The sequence below is a fragment of the Poecilia formosa genome, unplaced genomic scaffold, assembly GCF_000485575.1.
Source record: "Poecilia formosa unplaced genomic scaffold, Poecilia_formosa-5.1.2 Scaffold10, whole genome shotgun sequence".
Lineage (NCBI taxonomy): Eukaryota > Metazoa > Chordata > Actinopteri > Cyprinodontiformes > Poeciliidae > Poecilia > Poecilia formosa.
In genome coordinates, this window is record NW_006799949.1 from 14973 (window position 1) to 35747 (window position 20775).

The 20775-nt window shown below is 38.6% G+C and overlaps 1 protein-coding gene across 4 annotated transcripts in view; it reads right to left on the reverse strand.

The window, feature by feature from the left end:
- Nucleotides 1-4: 4 nt before the first annotated feature.
- The window catches only part of phactr1 (phosphatase and actin regulator 1), a 25475-nt gene continuing 4704 nt past the window's right edge, over nt 5-20775 (reverse strand). The window contains exons 1-13 of one of the 4 annotated variants that reach the window (XM_007540749.2): nt 12941-13255; nt 9927-10091; nt 7783-7863; nt 6214-6339; nt 5921-6127; nt 5590-5851; nt 5023-5240; nt 4520-4676; nt 3459-3514; nt 3318-3379; nt 2084-2224; nt 1497-1573; nt 5-923 (exon numbers count right to left, since the gene is read on the reverse strand). In XM_007540749.2, the coding sequence (XP_007540811.1) occupies nt 908-923; nt 1497-1573; nt 2084-2224; nt 3318-3379; nt 3459-3514; nt 4520-4676; nt 5023-5240; nt 5590-5851; nt 5921-6127; nt 6214-6339; nt 7783-7863; nt 9927-10091; nt 12941-13190 (1818 nt within the window). In that variant the 5' untranslated portion in view covers nt 13191-13255 and the 3' untranslated portion in view covers nt 5-907. Of the gene's footprint in view, nt 924-1496; nt 1574-2083; nt 2225-3317; nt 3380-3458; nt 3515-4519; nt 4677-5022; nt 5241-5589; nt 6128-6213; nt 6340-7782; nt 7864-9926; nt 10092-12940; nt 13258-20775 lie in introns of those variants that run through there. The other 3 variants (XM_007540756.2, XM_016664853.1, XM_016664860.1) reach the window with 3 other exon arrangements.

A 20775-nucleotide genomic window follows, 5' to 3' on the forward strand; every position in this document is an offset into this window, starting at 1 on the left:
TCTTTTTTTGTTTAAGAAATGCCATACATCATCAAATACTCACAATAAATTAATATCAACATGCAGTTCTCCGTTTACAAAAAGAACATTTGAAAATCCTTTCGGTTTATGTACATCCTCTTAGAAGTCTGAGAATATTTTTCCTCCCAAAACAGTTTCAAACATACAAGAGGCAGCAGGAACACTGACTCTTATTCACACACAAAAACACACACACACACGCAGAGTTAAATAAATCCTCAGTAACACAGCCAGAAGTACAAATTTGTGGATGCAGTTTGAGCTGTAAGGTGGCAGGTTTCTCATGTTTGATTTTAAAAAGGCGGATCCCAGACAGTTCAGTCACTTAGCTGCGTCAATAACTAGTATTCAATTTTAAATAGTCATTTGGCAATTCAAAAATTATTGTAAACACTACTGTAGGCACAGTGACGCAGCAGATTACCGAACTCTGGCGAGTTAAAATGTAAAATTTCTGGGAGTCGATTTGGTTTTTGATTCTGATTTCAGGACAAGTTGGCTCAATTTTTAGACTAATGTGTTCCCTCCAAATGCCAACGAACAGGATTATAAAATAATAATAATAAAAAAAGAAACACTGTTCCCTTCCACAAACTTGGCACAGATTCCCCAACATCAGAAGTGTGGCAAAATTAAATATTCCCTCCTCTTCATCATAAAAATGACAGTTAAAAGCTTTTGAATATCAAGAAGTCATCAAAATTCCCATTGAGGGAAAACAACAGTTCTGAATTTGTTTCTTTTTCAGCCCAACAAACCTCCAACATCTGAAAGTTTTTGCTCCTACTTCCTGACTCAAACAGGTTGATGCCGATCAGCAGTTCGAGGGCAGCGGATACTTTTTTTTAAGATTAAGGTCTTAAAAATGTGGCAGCAGAAGTGCAGACTACGGCCGATGAAACCTGCAGAGGGGAAAGATTAAAATAAATTCTCAATCTGTTAATGAAATATGTAAAGACTCACAATATTTCCTGGTAAAGAACAAAAATTCTATGTGCACAGCCACACAAAAAGGAATAATTATCAAATGCGGCTTTGCAACATCTAAACCAAGGAAAATGATCAAAAGTTTCCATAAAAAAACTGAAGTAATGTAACGGAGCAACTCCGACATGTTGCTACCATGAGCGGCGCAATTCCACAGCCATTCCTCTTAAACTCTGTACTTTTCCTGCAGCCTCATTTGTGTTGCTGGGTTATGATCAAACAGTAAAGCAGTGGCGTCTCTGCTGCTCCAATCTGGCAGCCAAAAGTAATTTCGGTTTCAGAAGTTTCCTGATAGGACCTTCCAGTTTGGAAGATGATTGGAACGTTCATGCTTGGCTGCCTTTAATTATGATTTAACAATTAGGTACAGAGTCAGCAGCTTGAGGCTGACCAAGTGGAACTCAAACTGATAATAGTTGTGTGTCGTGTAGAACAGCAGGACTTTCACCGACTCCTGCAGGGTCATTTAACGGAGTTTTTTCACAAACCTGGTCAGATGGCGGCTCGACTCGTGCACCTCCATCTCTGTGCTTTTAAACTCATTCAGCTCTTTTCTGATGGCAGCCTGAGGACAAACAGAAATGCACAGAAACAAATACAACCCGATTAAATCCAGATTTTATTTTAAAAAAGTGCTGTGAACTATTTTTCCCCTCACTTTAAAGGTTCAATTAAAACTAATTTTACTGCAGACAAACATAAATTGGGTAGACACAAAGAGGTTTATTTCTTTAAAGCATTGCAATTTCTAAGTCATTGTGTCTCCAGAAAATCACAGTCATTAACAACAAATAGAGAAAAAAATGGAGCAAAAATGGAGTTATCAAAGGAACCAACTACCAAAATTACTTTTTAGTAATTCATCAGTTTGTGAAAATAAACTCAAAGTGTACTTTGGTAATGCAACAACGATTCCAACGAAACAGACTATAGCATGCCCACTTCTCAATGGCTTAAAGAAACCCAAATTAAGGTTATGAAGTGGCCTAGTCAAAGTCTGGAGCTGCCGGATGACAAATACTTTTTTACAGTGCTGTGTGCTTCAGTTCTGTTTTGTTTTGTGCTTTAACCAGACCTTATCGGCTGCTGTTAACCGAGTCCATGGCTTGTCTGCTCTCCTGTCATAGTCCTGAGCTTCAGCGACTTCCACATAGTCGCTGAATCGAATGAGGATCTTTGCCTCCCTCAGCTCCTCCACTGTGGGCCTGTTGCTGAGCTGGACGGCGGAAGAAAAAAAAACAGACGACGAAATGTTTTGCATGAGAAAGGAAGTTCCACAACTACGCACTCATTTCAAGTGAAAGGAAGCCACCAAGTTAAAAGAAGCAGTTTAGATTCACGTTGTGTGTCGGCTTCTCTCTAAAGCTTTTCAATCTGCTGCTTATTGTGCTGAAGTTGCATGTTTTTAAAAGCAACAGGAACTACACTGTCAAGAAAACACTAAATTTGCGTTGTCCCAGCCAGCGCTACATTTCTTTCATCAGATCCTCGCATTCTTCAATTTGTAATCTGTCTTTGTTCATTCTGTCCCTGTCTGTGGAAAAGGGAAGAACCAGTTTATCAGTATGCTTTCCAACACCTGAGTCCAGGGAGCTCTTACGAAATTCAGGTCATTAATGTAGCTTTTGTTGATTCCAGATGTTTGGGGTTGAATGTGCAAAGTTTGGATGGTCAATCATCTCAAAATTAAAACAGATTAACAAACTGGCTTTTATTCTGAGCGGAAATAAATAGCAGTCTAGATTCTCATTAAAAAGTACAATAATTTAACTGAACAGTATTTTGGTCTAAATTGGAACAACAGCTGTAATAGATACACAAGAATTGATGGACCTCTGACTGTGTTTGATTGTTAAAGTTGTTCTTTAAAATTCTAATGAATTTGTCTCTACCAGCTAACAATGTTGGCTTCTCAAAAACTGATATTAAAATATTATGTGCAGATATTCTACTTTAAAAATCTCAGTCTTAAAACTATTTCAGCTTGAAACACCAAATGTATTTTTATTTTTTTAAGTCTAGTCCGTTTACTGAACGCCACCATTTTTTATTACTAACTTTTTACAAAAATGTCCACTTCTTAAATATTAAGTCCTAAAGTATTGAATCATAAAATATTAATATTTTTCCACTTTAAAGGAGTCAGCCTTTGAAAATCTAAAATCTACTTCAGAATATCTACACAGCCAAAAAAACAAAACAAAACAACAAACAAACAAAAAAAAAACAAAAAAAACAGCACAGGTTAAATCAGGTTCATCTCATCAGGTTTGTAGATTACCAATAGTAGTTTTTCCTGCATGTCTTACCTTTTTGGATAAATGTCTCTTGATCTCTCTTTTCTCTTCCTGCTCCTCCAGATCATTTCGAGCTGGGAGCAACACAAAACAAACATGTCAAAACACGAGCGATGAATAATAACCTGTCACTGAAATTGCAAAGCCACTTACGTTTCAGAATGTTTCTCTGTTCCAGCTCCTCTGCTGTCGGCCTCTGACTCAACCGCCTGAAAAGGAAGAAAAAGTCCACACTTTAATTTTCACATGCTGGTATGCAATATCAGAACCACAAGCTGTTCTTATTTCAGAAAGAATGTTATATACGATGGAGGATGGATAAAAAAGAAATGGAAAATAGATTATTAATAAACGCTTCTATTATGTTCTTTGATCAAACAGAACATTTGCATCACAGCTTAAACTGCAGATCACCATGAAACATCAGCAGAGATGAAAGAAGCAAGAACAGATTAGTTGTTAGTGAAGTACATACTGTGCCATCACTGTAGCTTTGAAGCATCAGGATGTAAGATCAGCTCTCTATATAAAAAAAGACTAATATATAGAGAGATGTCCTATTACATAAAGTATAAAAACGTATGAAAAGGACTTGTTTGCAAAAATGAATTTTCCACTGATTAATAAAAAGTGTATAAATACATTTTTGGCATGCAATATTTTCGCTAAAAAGTTGTTATTTCTGTTATTTGTTTGTTTCTTAAGTAATCAACTTCTTGAATGGATATAGTTAGAATCTAAATCTGTAATAGGCATAAATTGGGCTCAACTACATGAACGTTAGAAATAAAATGAAAGCACACAGTTCAGAGTGTCGGATTTTACTTTAAACAATGAGATGTTATGTCAAGCAAAGAACAGACACTTTTTTGTTGAACATAGTGAAAGAAGAAAAATAAATAAATTTTAGTATTGCCTACCAAAAAGGAAATAGTTGCTGAATCAATTTTTTTTTGCAGTTTATCTATGGGTATTCTTATTTTTCCCTCGTTTAGAAAAAGTGTGATAAGTTAGTGATGTTGCAACCTCCAACTGGACCACTAGATGTCAGTAACAGCAACACGCTGAACCTCTAATTCCACACTGACTCACCTTTTTTCTCCCAAACCTGCACACTGATGTTCACTTTCTATGTCATCAATTTGAATCTTCACCTCTTACTCTCTTTCTTGTCTTTCAGTAAACACTGATTAAACTCTGAGTCGAAGCCTCACCTGGTCAGTTTGGTGGCGGTTTGTTGCCGGTATTCCAGACGCTCCTGGTCCGATTGCATCGGCAGGATGTTCTTCTCTTGCAGCTCTCTCTTTGATGGACGGTTACTGAGCTTGATGGCCAGAGAGTCTTTCCGTAAAACCTTCATGGCCAGCGTACCTTCAGCAGAAAAAAGTAAGAATGTCATTTCAGATTGCAGGTTCAGACTAGGCTTTTTTTTGTTTGTTTTTTGTTTTTTTTGCTCCATTGTTAATATTACAGGGTGTTCAGGACTAAGATGCAAGATGCTGGATGCTCAGTTTACTTTTCCTGTGTAGGCAAACACTGTGGAAGGTTTTCAAACAACATTCCAAATTTGTTCTTCATATTTTTTTTCCCCCTTTGAGAGTTCTTCCTTTGGGTACTTTCCAGTAATTTATTGACTTTTAGTAATCTAGTATATTACATTAAATGCTGATTATCAGCACAGCACACAAATCTATGTAGAAAAAAGAAAGCGGCTTACTTGTAAGCAGTGTATCGTCATCTTCTTCCTCCTCATCTTCATCATCTTCTTCCTCTTCATCATCATCATCGTCGTCCTCCTCCTCCTCCTCTTCTTCTTCTTCTTCTTCCTCGTCCCTGTACATGCCAGGCAGCTCTTCGTAGTCTGCCTCATTTGGGAGATTTTCTTTATCGTCGTCGCACTCGATCATCATGGCAGGAACAGTGTGCATCATGGAACTGCAGTAAAGTGAGCAGGTCAGAGGTCAGAGGTCAGCCAAGTAAATAAATCCTTAAGTAATAATGTGACAACAGCTCAGACTACAGACAACATTCAGACTATAAAGTATGAGTTAAACAGAAAATGCAGCAGAAAGTTTCACCCGGCTGAAACTGGAGCAAAAGTTACAACAGAGTTTTGAATTAAAAAGAACAAAATACAATTGGATACAAGCACAAGAAGCTCATGTGTGGATTTAATGTTTGTGAGAAAGTTTATCAAACTGACAAAGGAGAGTCTTGAAGGAGAGAAAATTTTCATGCAGTTGAACACATACAGATTTTTTTTCCATGGCTACCACGTCCTCACCTCTCAAACCTCTGCATGGTGAGGGCAAGCGTCTTGTTGAGTTCCTCTATGATCCTGCTGGGCGGGTGCAGGGATACCGGCAGCCCCCCATACTGCAGCGAGTGTCCGCCCATCCCAGTGTGGCTGGGTGGGCCGGGGCACTTCTGGAAGGCAAGAGGAGAGGGCTCCAAGCACCCCGCGGGAACGGAGATCAGGAGCTTCTTCGGAGGTAGAGGAGGAGACAGCTTGGCTGACATGCACGGCAACTTCACAGGGGTGCCGTCTGCGAGAGGAGGAGGAAGTAGCAGAAAGAGAAACATGGACACCGATTCATGCACGGAGAAGAGCTCACCTGTGATGTGATTGGGGAGTCTGCTGAAAGGTTTGGGTGGAAGAGCAGGCGGTTGTTTGTGTAACGTAGGAGGTCTTGAGCGGGGGGATTCTGATCCGTCAGCAGGAAACGCTGCCGAGGCCTTTGCGGGTGGAGTCGGGTTGGAGTTCTGGGCCTGGTCTGGTTGACATGTACCCTCACTTTGCATTTGAAACTCCAAACATCCGGCTGTGAAATAGCAACAGCGAGCGGTCAGAGGGCGCTACGTTTGGCAAAACCAAACAGATGACGGCGGTTGAGGTTTTGCTTCCTACCTACAGCGGCTGTCGCTCCTTCCATCAGCTCAGGGCCTTCAGGTTCAGATGGGATAGAGCTGAGCGCTGGGGAGCGACCGTTCTCCATCTTCACCTCCTCCCTGAGAACTGGAGAGGATGTCCCATCTACAGAGGGAAAGACAGAAAATAGAAACCAAAGCTTTAGAAAGGCTGCTTTCATCTCCCAATACACAACTGCTATCTTGTACATTGGGAGGGACACAAATTTAAGTTCTCTCTGCTAGTTCACCATGTATTACATTCACATCACTTTACCTGATGAACTTTAAGTTGTGAAAAATGCATGACTTTATTTTCAAAATTTGAAAATGAAGTTTATTCAAATATAAAATGTAAACAAAAAAGTAATTAAAAGGAATTAAATAATAGTTATCTCTCTAAGCAACTCTTTTTTTCTGCTAGTTTTGACATTTTGAACCCAACAAAGACTTATAGCCTGTCATGCATTTTTAAACATAATGTAAAGAGCGCATGAATAAAATATTGTCAAAATTATGACTGAAAATAAATATAAATGTAGGGAAGTACAAGCTTCATGCTAAAACAAAATATATTATATTTAAAAAAAAAAAAAAAAAACGTCCAAGAAAAAAAACATTGCGTCATCACTGGTATGCAAGTAAAAGTATTTATATTGCAACTATGCAGCTATATCTCACAAAGAGCTTCACAAAGAAAGAACAAAACACGTGATTAAAACAACATTAATCAGATAATGAAGATAAACACAAATATACAATTATATTAAAAACAAATCTAAGGGAAAATAATGTTTCCAATAGAGTGTCTTCAGCTGCTCAATGAGTCCAGACTCTCAAATCAATCTAAAAACTCAGGAAGCTCATTCCACTGAGGTACAACGGCGTGTTGGCAGTTTTATTTCTGTTCACACACACAGCAAAAACTAAACTGATATATGGACTACCTAAATGACTTTGTATGTCTGCTTGGTCCATCAACTGGCTGAGCAGCTTCCAGATGTTTCTAAGCATTAATATCATTGATATAAACATTCATCAAATGGTCATCAGCAAGAGTAAGCGTACAAATTTAGCCTTTTACTGATCTGGAACACTTGTGTGGTTTGAAACAATTACCATCTCATACTAACAGTCAAGCATGGTGGTGGAGGGTTGATGATGTGGGCTTGTTTTTCAGCCGCCCAATCAACCACAAACTCCTGCTGGAGCCAAAGGAGTTCTAGAGTCAAATATGAGGCTAACAGTCCAGTAGCTGAAGCTTCAGTGGAAAATCAGCTTATTATTAGACAAAATAATACCACAAGTGTTTATTCAATTTGTTGATGTGGTTAAGAACTAGAATGTTGTTATAGTCTGATACATAAGAACTCAATTCATTGCAGTTTGTTAAATGCTTTGTTGTTTTTTTTTATTACCCCTTTTCTATCTAATATTCAATTAAAGTAATGTTCTTCTTAGACGGATTTAGAAAAAGCAACACAGTCTTTTATTAAATTACTGCATCATATAAACCGTATAAAAAAAAGTGTCAGATCTAAAACACCTAGAAAAAGTTTCACATTCTTACCTTTCTCATAAACCTCCTTCAGGAGTCCTTTCTTGATGAGCTCCTCTCTGCTTTGGCGAGTAGACATTTTCCTCTCCAACACTGAGGAAACAAAAAAAACCATAATGTCAAAAAAAACAATCAAACTACAGCTGGAAGTGATACTATTGATGATTATAGCAGCAAATCATCAATAGTAAAATCAGATATTGACCTCCAACAGTCATAAATCTGCCCAACACAGCCTTGATTTGTACCTTCTCCATCTTACCATCAATTCTTACAAAGACAAAGACAGAACTCCCGTCCCTTGCTCAAGGAAGAAACACCCCAATCAGACGGAGAAAAACGATGCCCCTGGCCGTCTCTTGTTCCAGACATTTCACACTGTAATGTGAATTGCTCCAGTGCACGCTGAAAGACAGGGCCTGAAGATGCCAACAGAAGATTAGGAGGTTCTCCAATCAGTCCTCTTCCTACCCAGATCATGCCCATTAATGTTACAAACAGAGCCAATGGGCAGTCCTGGTGGAGTCCAGCCTGATGCTGATGTTGTGCAGATCTGCAGACATGGCTCTTGCTTTAGTTATTCAATGAACAGACGGTCCTTAAAGACAGGAACAGTTCTGTCCTCGGACTAAACTCTCCTCTTAGAAAACTCATGTGGTAAGAGCTAGTAAATACTATCCAGGCCTCTTTTTCAGAAACCTGGAAAACCATCCCACTCTGCCAGTCCTGAGGTATTGTTTCTGGTGAAGATGCACCATATCAGGCAAATTTTGTGATTGCCATAAATATTGCAGTGAAGCTTTCAGTGGTGAAATGTGCCTGTTATCTTTTTTTCCATCTCTTTCTCATGTTTACTTCCATCAGTCTGTGGACTCTTAGCATTTTGGGGCAATGCTGTTTGTGTCGGGTGTGAACATCTGCTGCTGTGAGACTCTGTCCAACTGGCTAAATATTACATTAGCATGAAAAATGAAAGCCGGTAACACTCAATATATTAGCCAGCAATTATCACACTCCAAGCAGTCCATTATTGTATCAATATTCATATAGCAATCGGTGTGTGTGATATGAATATCGCCCAGTTGTTGTAAAGTGTCTGAAACTGAACCGTTGAACAACTATTGTCCTTTTGTTTCATCTTCTGCTCACAAAATAATCTGCATCCACAGTGCAGTAATTTGGAACAGTAATGTGGCACACAGGTGAACCCATGTCTTACTTTAGTATTATTTTAATCTACACTTTCCACATCGTAATATTCAGAGAAGATCTTTTCATGTAGTAACTTTTATTCGATGTCAGAAGGAAAAAAGAAAAAAAAACGTACATTGTGAAGTGTTTTTACTGAATACTGCAACAAATTAAAAGGCATTAATCCACGGTGGACACAGCACGCAGCGACCTGTGTGTAAAGATATGTGTTTAATTAGATGCACATTCTGTGTTTGGAGGCAGAGGAGCAGGTAGATGATAGATGAAAACTGATCTGCAGCGACAGCTGGGGGAGCAGCTTGACTGCCGTATGTTTGTTTCTCTCAGTGAGAACAGGATGTAAAGCTATTTATCCAGCTGAGAAGCAGCAACAGCGGCTGTTCCTGAATGCAAATCAACCTTTTTGTTTCTCAGGGTGAATATTGCAGCACATATGAGTCACTTCCTAGGATGTCTTCCTGATATGTTTGGAGATTCCCAAATATCAGAGCATTCATCTCATCCCTGCTGTATAGCACAGTGATGGAGGAGTGATGATATGGGCTTGGTTGTTTTGCCCTTTCAATTTACAGGTAATTGTGTTACAGTGTTTCATTGAGATCTGTGCAAGGTTAGACTTTTTTGACAAGTCTTAAGAAATAGGACAGCAGAACATAAAAATGTTTTCAAAACTTTATAAACTTTCAAAGGCTGCCAGAACTCAGTGATGGTTCGCTGGTTAAATCAGGTGCCGATAATTGAAAGCTGACCTGACCTTTGTGCTTTTGACAGTTTACACAACCACCATGACCCATCAGCAGAGTTTCTCTACAGCACTGACCTCAAAAACCACTCCACAGAGCTCTGTGGGTCTGTTGCTATTAGCAACATAAAGATATTCATCATTTGTTAATACACAGAGGGGAAAATAAGGCACTTATGGTTCACACTGCTTCAGCTCTGACCTGCAGAGGTCTGCTTGAACTTCTCACTCTTCTTCTTCCTCCATTTCCAGGGTTTAAACAGGCGTCCCAGAGTGGCAAACTTGCTCCGCCGGCGGATGGGAGGCGTGTGGGTTCCTGGTACCAGAGAATCAGAACGCATCGATGCCAGCCGCTCCACTTCCTCTGCTGGAACAGCGAAATGAAAAGATCAAGTCAAAAACAAGCAATTGGACAATACCTGCTGATTAAACTAACACAGGAAAGATGAGAGGGAGGAGGAAAAAAAAAAAGAAAAAATTTAGTCAAAAGAAGAAGGTAGAAAGATTTGAAGAAAGGAAGGTTTCCGTCGTGTTTGTGTAAACTTTTTCCAAACATAACACTTCATGTAGACGGCTTTTCTAATTCCAAAAGTTAACATTTTTCTTTCTGATGTTCCTCCCAAAAGTCAGAAAATAAAACTAAACACCAGCCATATAAAAACAGAATCAGTAGATCAGCCTTCAAAATCTCAGAGAGTTTTAGTTTCCTGCTTTAAGACAACTCACACCATGAAGGTCTTCGTCTGCTTTTATAAATCTCAATAAACTCAGGTTATCTACAGGGGAGTTATATGTAATCACTTTGCTTTTTGTTTTCATTCCAAACATAAAATAAAACATTCTTTTGGTTGCTTCTTCTAACAATGACCATTTTTAATACACAATTTGGAAAAACCAGATAATCCCACGTGTTAGCAGATATGGTCTTCATCAGCAGAAACTATTTGTAAGAAGGAAAAAGGTCATCAGAGGAAGTCTCGGTTAGCTGAAACCCCTCTGCTCCTCTGGGAAAGAATTTGTACACAGCAGGCATTTGAAACGACACATTTCCCATTAGATACAACAGCCTCTGCAGAGAAAGGACACGACCCGGGAGCTGGGAGCGAAGGATGGCAGAGGAACGTTTGAGAGGCGAGAGTGGATGTCAGCACGCAAAGATGCACACACAAATAAACTCATGACAGTTTATATGCTGATTCTGATCCATCTTTCTACAGTGACCCTGACCATTCATCAGAGACAAATGAAATTCAAATTGATATTTCCACCCCAAGCAGAATAATTACTGCTTTTAGCTGTGGACTGGAATCGGATAACTCCCTCAGGGTTGTGCTAAGATCCACTGAATTGTTTGCAGTGGGATTATTCCTGCTGCCGGCTGTCAGGCAACAATCAGTCAAACATCACTCAAGGTTGTACATCTGATTTCTAAAATAATCAATAACTGGGAAACAACGAGAGCAGAATTTAAATGCTCTGATCAAACATTCCTTGAGATGCTTCCTGAATCCTGTGCTTTTTCCCCCAACAGATTTATCTGAGATGACGGCTCCAAACAGCAGAACAGCAACTAAAATCTGAACACGGTGTGGATGATGGAAAAACAAAGTGACTGTAAGCCAGTAAGCAGCTGCAGAGAAGGCAAACCCCGAGGCGAACTTGAAGCAAGAGGGACGTCAATTCAGATCTGGTTCTGGAGCAACGTAGCAAACATCTACAAGAGAACTTTGAGCAATGAACCATTCAGGAGTGAAAAGCCTCAAAACCAACAGGATCTCTAGGGCACAACGTTGGTACTGCTAGTCAGAAAAGGCTCAATTTATAAAATTTATTTGGTTGAAAATACTACTAATGCCCTGATTATTGTGATTAAAATGGTCCAATGTTCCCTCGAGCCATCTGAGAAGAGATAAGCAGGTCAAATACAAAAAAACATGTCATTTTACTTTGCTCAGTAAAAGAATCAAAATGAAAACTCCCACTTTTTTCCATCTGTAAAATGCATCAGCATGCTGCTTTGGTGCCCACTGTTTTGAGTTTACCAACACTCAGATAATGCTTAAAAAGCTTAATAATACATGGAAAACTCCAACCATAAAGAACATTAATCAGAATATGTGAGTAGAAGCTTGATTGATGCATCACTAATAAATAAATGTTAAAATAATATTTTACATCATCAGATAATCCCTGAAATCCTCTTTAACTGATCTACAATTGCTTTCTTTCAATATACCAAGTGCACTGTTTACCAACATAAGCCAGGATTTCTGGAAAATCCTACATCTGAATTACTTTAATTGGCAACAATAGTTTAAGCATGTTAAACATTAAATTTTGCATTGCATTTGACTGCTTTCTGTGTATCTCAAAAATGAGATGCTCGCTTATCAAAAGGGAAGAAATATAAAGAAAAGGTGAACTGAACTAGATGAGAGAACAAGCGCTGGTCGTTTGTCTTCCTCTTCCTTATAACATTGGAAATTGGATCTGGGAATGGAACCAGATCTAATGGAACAAAGTAAATTAAGTAAACCAACTAAAATCCTAACTTACTTCTATCTGCAACACAACTTGCAGTACCGTAAAAATGATTTTCACTCTTATAATTATTTTTGTCACTTATATGTGTCAGATTGTCAAACTAATTGTCACAGTTAGTCAAAGTAAATAAAAAATGTGAGTGGCCACTCTGCCAAAACATCTAAAGCACTGCGTCCTTCACTTGAAACTGAAACCACCAGCAAAACATTTCCCTCTGAAAAAAGTGTAGCTTATTGGAAGGTGTGTGTTTGTGCTATATGTGATGTATAAAAGGGCTGCACAACAGCAATGTGTGTGTTTTTTTAAGCAAACATCTACAAGAGAAAAGTTGCATCTTTGATAAAGTAATAGCAACCTATAATTTGTCTAGCAGAAAAAACTCCCACAGGTCAGTGGGCACAAATTGACAACTGACGAGTAAGTCCCAACATTAAACAGAAGTGCAGCAGGTCTAGATGTAATAAAGATTCATACGCTGTTCTGCTTTTACAGGTGGATCAGGGAACAGAAAGTGGGAAGCAAAACTCAACACAAAACCAGAATCTTTGACAAGGTTTTATTGTAATTACAGATAAACAGAGGAGAAAGATTAGGGGGGTGGTGGACTCTAAAGAATAAAACCTTACTGATTCAAACGCCTCACAGGAAGCTAAAAGCGGTATTTTTCCTCACCATCCACAGGCTCGGCTCCTTTACAGTTGCTGCAGATATGTTTGATTTCTTTGCCGATCTGGCATCGGATCATAAACGGAGAGATGTTGTTGTTTACAGCAGCTTCAGTCCGGTCCCCGCAAAGCCTGCGGGGCTTCATTTTGTCCAGACAGAATGTCCCCATCCTCTTCCCCGGCTTTTGCGTTTCATCACAGGGATTCGCCGCGCATGAAGTGTCAATCTGCGAACCGAGTCGGGACCACAAAGGCATCACGAAGCCTTCGCAGCCCGAACAGCCGAGAGGACTGGGAAGGGATTTCAAACGGTCTGCAGCTTCCTCCAATAGTAACAAGTTAACAATCATAAACTGAGATTTCCGGTTAGTTGAAATACAAAGTAAAAGAGCCGGTAGCGGACTACAACAACAACAACACAAAACAAACACAACCACAGATAAACAAACCAAATTAAAACTCTGACAATAAAATAAAAATATAAAATATTTAAAAGGCAGTCAAAATGAACACATTCCTTACTGTGTCTTCCGTAAGATAAATACACATAATGTACTCTTCCCTGAAATGGTTGTATAGTAATAAAATATATAAAACACATGAGTGACTCCACGTTCCTGTGTTAAATTGTATATTTTCTTAAATTCTAATATAATTTGGGCGCTACTCAGTGTCCTTAGCTTTATTTTAAAAGTCTTACGTTTTCGTTTTCATTTCAACTTGACGTGCTGTCCCCTCTGTGGCCAGTACCCGCCCCCAACTCAATGAACCAATCGCAGAGCAGTTATTAGTACGGGTCAAGTAACTTGATCCAATAATTTTTGAGTATCTGAATATTGATGAAGTTTAAAAACTTCATCAATATTCAGAAGTGCAGCAGGTCTAGATGTAATAAAGATCTGTTGAAAAGCTAAAAATAATGTGCACTTTATGTACATTTTTAGAAAGTTAATCTGGCTTTTATGGACATACCTTGGATTTGAGTCCTATATTCCTATTTCTAATAACAACACAATATTTTTTTATCTTGGTTTTGCACTGTATATTATCTTTGTTGATGTTATCTTGTTTTAAATATATTGTTTTAACACTTAAAGAACTTTTTAACTTTATATGTGGTGATGCTGTTAGTCTTCCCTTTGCTGGACAATAAAGCTGTTATTATTCTATTCTAAATACTATTAAAGGAAAGTTTTTAAGATGTGTGAGGATATAACTTTAAAAATTATACATAGCCACAGAGAGAGAAAAACAGATGCAAATATTTAATGGATATGGGGAAACGTTTCTTACAGTAAACTTATTTCTTTCTTTCTACTGGAAGCAGGTTCTGTCTTTCAGATTGCCCTTCTGTACTTTGGTTGTAGTTATTGCTGCACAAAACTCAAATTAGTGTCTACGATGTGGATAGGATATAAACATAGCAAAAATGATAAAAACAAACTAAATGAAGAGTAAAGGTCTGTTAGACACAGTTACATTTTTCTGCCAGCAGGTGGAGCTCAGTTAAAGTAAATAGGAGAAACTCATTGATTTGTCTGTCAGACTGAGCTGCAGGGTGCAGACTGCAGACAACCTCCAATCATTTCCTATACCTTTCATCTTTCAAACACAAGCTGTGGTGTACATGAAAAACACCAAGTGATATATATAAGTGATATTGTTCTGTGGCTACTTCATGCTGATTGTTATTTTCTTTGAAAGCTCGCACAGTATGCTTTTTATATTAAAAAAGGAAAACCAGTAACATACAATGTATTGCAGTGTGTAAAAACAAATACGGCTAAAAGTTGCAACAGTCTCAATCATTAAGGCAAAGATAGAAATGCAGAAGGAGGAGATTTCTAAGGGAGAAAGACACTTCAGAGTGCTTGAGGGAAGTGAATGTGGTCTGAATTCATAAGAAACAAAGAGCAATTGGTTGATTGCTTATTCGAAGGTCTCATTTTGAAGCAAAATGCAGCTCCTCTAGTCAAAAGGAGATTGTAAACCAGAGCAACATATCTTATGAGCTTGATCAATAAAGACTTGGTCTCACCAGCAGGTCTATACATTCTGCAAGGAAAGACTGACACTACTGTATCTCATGAGAATCACACCTGTGTAGGAGCTACATTAGAGCTTCTGGAAATAAATCAGGCAAGTCATCAGAGTAAGACTCTGAAGAGACTTGAGAGACTCTTAGAGATAAGGAGCCATTATGGTTCCTTCTATTTGGTCCTTGTTCTCCATCAAATCAGACCTTGTCCTCACTTTAGCTTAGTACTGTTAAAAGTCTTTCCTGGCACAGAAAGGTTTAGAGTGACTGTGCTCAAATCAAAGGTTTGCCTGTTATCTTCAAACTCAAGGTTGGGCAGTTAGATTAGTTTCGTTTATTACTTTATTTTCATGATTACATGAAAAACGGAAAGAAATCACTTTGATGCAAAAGAGCAGTGGTTTTAATGCCAACTACCCCTGGTTTACACAACTCCTCTATCTACCCTGAAGGGTGCCCACTGCAATGGAGGAAACTAATTTTATCCATTTCCTCTGGAAACATTTTTTTTTAGGTATGATCCATGTTTTGATCATTGGTGAGAGTCTGAATGTAGATATGCTGGTATGTTCACAGCTCCTGTTGTTAGTTCAGAGCCTTCTTCACCACAACAGACCAGTGCAGCGTCCACATAACTTTGGATGAGGTCCTAATCCATCTATCCATCTCCTGCTACATCCTGCCATTGACCCAGCACAGGGGACTGGATACATTTGAGAGAAAGGCTGACATCCAGTCTTGTGGAAGCTGTCTACTGTTTTCTGGCTCTACTTCCTTCTCCCGGTCAGGTCTGCCTATCACTGTGGACTTGGTTCATTGATCCTTGAATCACTCTTGTATGATTCCCTCTTTGAGATCAATTCTTCCATTTTTATAGAGGTATTCAAACTTATACTGCCACATAAAGCTAGCAATTCTCCAGAGGAGGGCTCCTGTGGCATTGCTTTAATTCAGGTCTCCTTCAAATTACAAAGCCTATATTTTGTGGTCGGCAAGTAGTAACTGATTAGGCAATTTACAAATTATACCTGTTTCCCTCTGTTTTTCTTTAACTTATTGCATTCTCAAAATTCTCCTTTATGTTCTCTTGTTTTTAGCTGACACTGCACAATTTTAACAAGGTTTAGGACTGGGCAGCGAGATGGCCACTGAAGAAGGTTGATTTTGTGATTTTACACAATTTTAGCTGAGGTCCCAGTAAATATAGTGGACATTCTTTGCATAGCTAAGCCAGTTAAGGACAGAATTATATAAAATATAATTTATTTTTAAATTAATGATAACATGTTGGTCTAAAATAAGGGCGAAAATTAAACTGGTTGCTTAGTTAAAACTGTAGAGGCAAAGCATATTTTTTTCTTCAGCTTAATCTAGCTGTTGTTTTTTGTTTTTGTTTTTTTTTCTGCATAGTAATATAAATTACTCTCAATTAATGCAAGAGGTAGTAACTCCAATTACTTGCAAAACAAGTCATAGTTTTTCTTTTACTAATTAAATGCAAATATATAACACCGTACATATAACTATAATATTTATGTGTAAACCTGTTAAATAGAAAAGTATTTCTCATTCACGTTGTAAAGATAAATAATCCATTGTCAACGTACTTTAAGTAAGCAGCAGCTGTAAATAAGTAGCTCTAATTAAGTTGTACTCCTGCACTGTGAATGTGGTAACTGTTTGTTGATGTGCATCCTGAGAGAAATATTCCAGCTACAACGCTGCTGAATAATTAAAGTGCCTTCTGTGTTACGTTAGCGGAATGATTTCTTATTTTTATCCACGTCTTCTATTCTTTTTATAATCCTCTTGGTACATCCAGTTTTTGTCCATTTTGGGAAAGCTGAGCTGCAGCATAAAATTGTGTAGGTGTTGTAAATCTGCTCGAGGCCTCTAACGGGGCAAAAATCAGAGGGGACTCAAATGTTTGGCAGGTTACGTTTCAATATGCTGCAGACACTCACGGACACATGAAGAGCTTTCTGATATTTAACAGGTTCTCAGAACCATTACGTCTAAGCTCTCAGACCAAAGGTGTTCCTGTCAAAACAGAGCTGTCAGTTAACTTGCCGTCTGTAAGACACTGAGCTTGCCACATCTGTCAGGTTGTAAACCATCCCGTCCAACAGCATCTATTTCAGCCCAGAATAGGTTTTCTAACTTCACCAGCAGACAGCATACTGAATCTCCCCTCTGGAACTGCTCACATCTCTGTACTGCATTAGAGATCCACATTAGCCAGATCAGTCTCACCTTGACCTGCCTGAACTACGATTTCCATGGAGCTCTGTCAGCCTTGATGACTCCAACGAGACTCGGAGATCAAGGCCTTTTAGCGACATCTGAGAACAGAAAGGGTGTAAAAATAGCTCAAAGAATGTCTTGTCGTCACTGTCACTGACAAGCTGTTGACATGTTAGAATTTTTATGTGGGTTTTGTTTTTAATTATGCTGCCAAGAATAATTGATCTCTGAGTTTTTGTTATCTCAGTGTTGTTTCTAGATTTTTCTTTCTAGGTTTTGTCATGTTTGAACCGATTCTGTCAACATCCCTCTGCTGTGAGTAGACATGAATCAAACATCCGGAAAGCACTTACTTGACGTTTTCTTCCAGTTTCTGGTCTTGATTTGACTTTGTTTCATTAACCATCCTCTTACTAGTTGGTTTGTTACACATTCAATGACTACCACTCTCTGTATATCACAACTCAGACAGTTTCATTGGTTATGAAATTAAAACAAGAATTAGAAGAGCGTTATGAAACCTCAGAACTGTGACTTTTTGCAGATACACAATTACACACATGCATTTCACTCCAAGCAGAAAAGTACAGAGTCTTTGGCGGAAAAAGGTTGAGGTTCAAGGGTAGTTTTATGCTGCAACGGAAAAACCTTGGAAACATTTAATGGGAAGTGTGTTTTAAAAGGAAAACAATGAAAGCAGTTATTGATGAGAAAGCACATGTCTGGCTGTAACAAGCAATGCACTAAAAGCCAAATGAAATTGTCCCGATCAATAGCAGCACTGTTACCAACCAGACTCACTGTGACCCTAAATGCTTTCGGGTCAGATGGTTTAACCGAGGCTTTTAAGGTAAACGCTGCCAACTTCCAATGAGTTTAATTCAATTTATTTTTACTGAAATTCAGGTGCAGATAATTTTTTACACATCATTACTGTTGAGAGCCTTGCATCGTGTACACCAAGTACTACAGCTGAGTTAGTCATATTAACGATTGGCAGCTTCACCAAGCTGAATACAATTTATAGAAAGTGCAAAATAAATGTACAGCTGCATCTCTATAAATATGTAATGCACAGAAATAGTGGAAATTTGACTCTTGTTTGAAGTATTTGCCCAGACAACAACTTCAGTGGATTCCTGCTCTCTTTTTTTTACACTGAAGTTGGATTTTTAAAACTTTGTTTATTGTTGTCATGATGGAGTTTGTACTTATGACGATCAGGAGTTTTCCTGACAATGTAACATCAAAACTTTTAGTGTTAGTTTCCGGACACGAGTCTTGAAAATAATTTCTCCTGTCCTTTCTCCATTGAAAGAATCTCCTGTTTCTGATTATTATTAATGATTACCCTAAATATCTCTGAGTTGTACCAACAGAGCATCTCTCTCCATCAGGCAAAAGAAATTAATCATCCTGCAGCTTTTGATGGTACTGCTTCTAATTTTGGGTTTCGATCTGAGACTAAGATCCTGGCAATGTAAGCAAGATTAATGTGCTGCTGTGCCCCAGCTGACTGTGAGGTATAGTCCTTCTGACTTTAATCTGCATCACTCTCCCTCTCCCTTTCACCAGCAGCTCCATCCCTGATTAAGACGTTTGCTGGTGCAGGGCTGCTGAAGTGCTGCCTTGTTAAAACACACATGAACACAACACTGTGGGTGTGCTCTGTAAGAAAGCCCCTCGATCGTAGATGATAGAAGGAGCTTAATGTGTTTTGCAGATAATTGGCTGCACAGCAGGATAGCTGCTCTATACTGCTCGGCTAAACTCCACAGCTTTATTCTCGTGTAATCCATTTAGATTCTGTGGTCAGTTTTCAAAAAGTAGGTGGGCAAACAGAAGACAAAAAACTAGAATCAACTCCAACTTATAATCTCACAAGAATGGGTCATCTTCAGTCAGAATGTATGTCTCTGTGTTGCTCTGTGATGGACTAGAGATCCATCCAGTGTGGACCTCCCAACCAATGACTGCTGGTGAAAGACCAACCCCTACACAACCTAGCAGTGATATGAGGGTAAAGACAGCAAAGGTCTTTCCAATGCATGTTGGGATGTTGCACACTCCTAATACATTAACAGTAGTTAAATACAGTTGACTTAAAGGCTAGAAAAGTCTGTTTTTAACTGTTTTCTTTAAATAGATATTATAATTCTCTGTGAGAATTAAAATATAATTCTCTTAGAAAATTATACTTGGGATTGGCTAGAATCAGCATAGGTATAAAACATTTGGTGTGGACTAGCATATAAATAGACTACACTGAAAAAAGAAACAGACTAAACTGTCAGATTGGTTGATTTGTTAAAATATTTTAGGTAATTTCATTAAGGGATTGGTTTGAAACAGTAAAACTGCAGTGTTTTCCTTGCTTCCGACTTGGTCTCTGCTAGTACAAACATGCATGCAGCAAACAGTGGGAACAGTCTGAAAGAAGGCGGGATGTGACAGAGAAGAACAAAAGAAGTTTGCAAGTTCAAAGGCAACCCAAAGTTCATTGTTTCCTTTTGGTTTTACATTTCCTTCATCAACTCTCTCGCTGCCATTCACCACTCAACAGCTCTAAACACCCCTCCTCCCCTCTCTGCTCTGACCTAATACAAAGTGACAGTTCGGCAGGGCCTCCAGGAGAGTGTGTGCGCTTGTCTGTTTATGTGTGAATATCACTGTAAATGTGTGACGACTTGGCATATCGCAGAGGTATGAGTCACCCCTCTTCATCCTCTTTGTCTCCGGTATGATTGGTGGCCTTCATGAAAATAGACAAAAAAAACCAAAAAAAACTGTAGGATGAGTGTTTTTCTTACAGTAGTTCAGTAGGGCTGCACTTCTATCTGCTACAGGGGGCGGAGATATGAAAGAGCACCGTACAGAGAGGTTGTAGAACAGGAGGAGTTCAACGCAGCAGGCAGGCAATGCAGGCTGAAGACCCGCAACTGACCTGTCTGAATTCATGACACGTCTGGATATGACTACACTACCAGGATTCTGTTTAAAACATCTGATATTTCTGCCATAGTCTTCTGTAAACGTTAGTTTATTAGGATCCCCATTTGCCATTGCCGTGACAATTGCTGCTCTTCCTGTTGTCCACATCATAAAAACCACATTCATAACAAAAACAGCTACACACACTTAACATAGCATTAGTAACATAAAATATCAATGAATTCAAAGACGCACAACTGCAACACTTTATACAATAAAATTATTAAATGGGGCTCTTTTAAAAGTGCAAGCATTTGTTATATTTAAAAATAGAGAAAGAAAGGAACGCCATGCTCTCATTCCTCTAAAAATAACAGACTTTTGTCCAGGATTGCGGTCGGGTGATGGAAGACGAAAACAATCCTTTAAACCACACCTTGCACTAAAATGATGTGCAGTGTAAATTATGTAGTGTGGCTAAATATAAGTTGATTATAAAAACATATACAAAATATTTAGTATTTAGTATAAACATGTAGTACATTTAGTACTACAATATTTCTAAAAAAAAACAAAACAAACAAGGGCGTTTTTCACCAATGTCCGTCCGTCCATCCATCCATCCATCC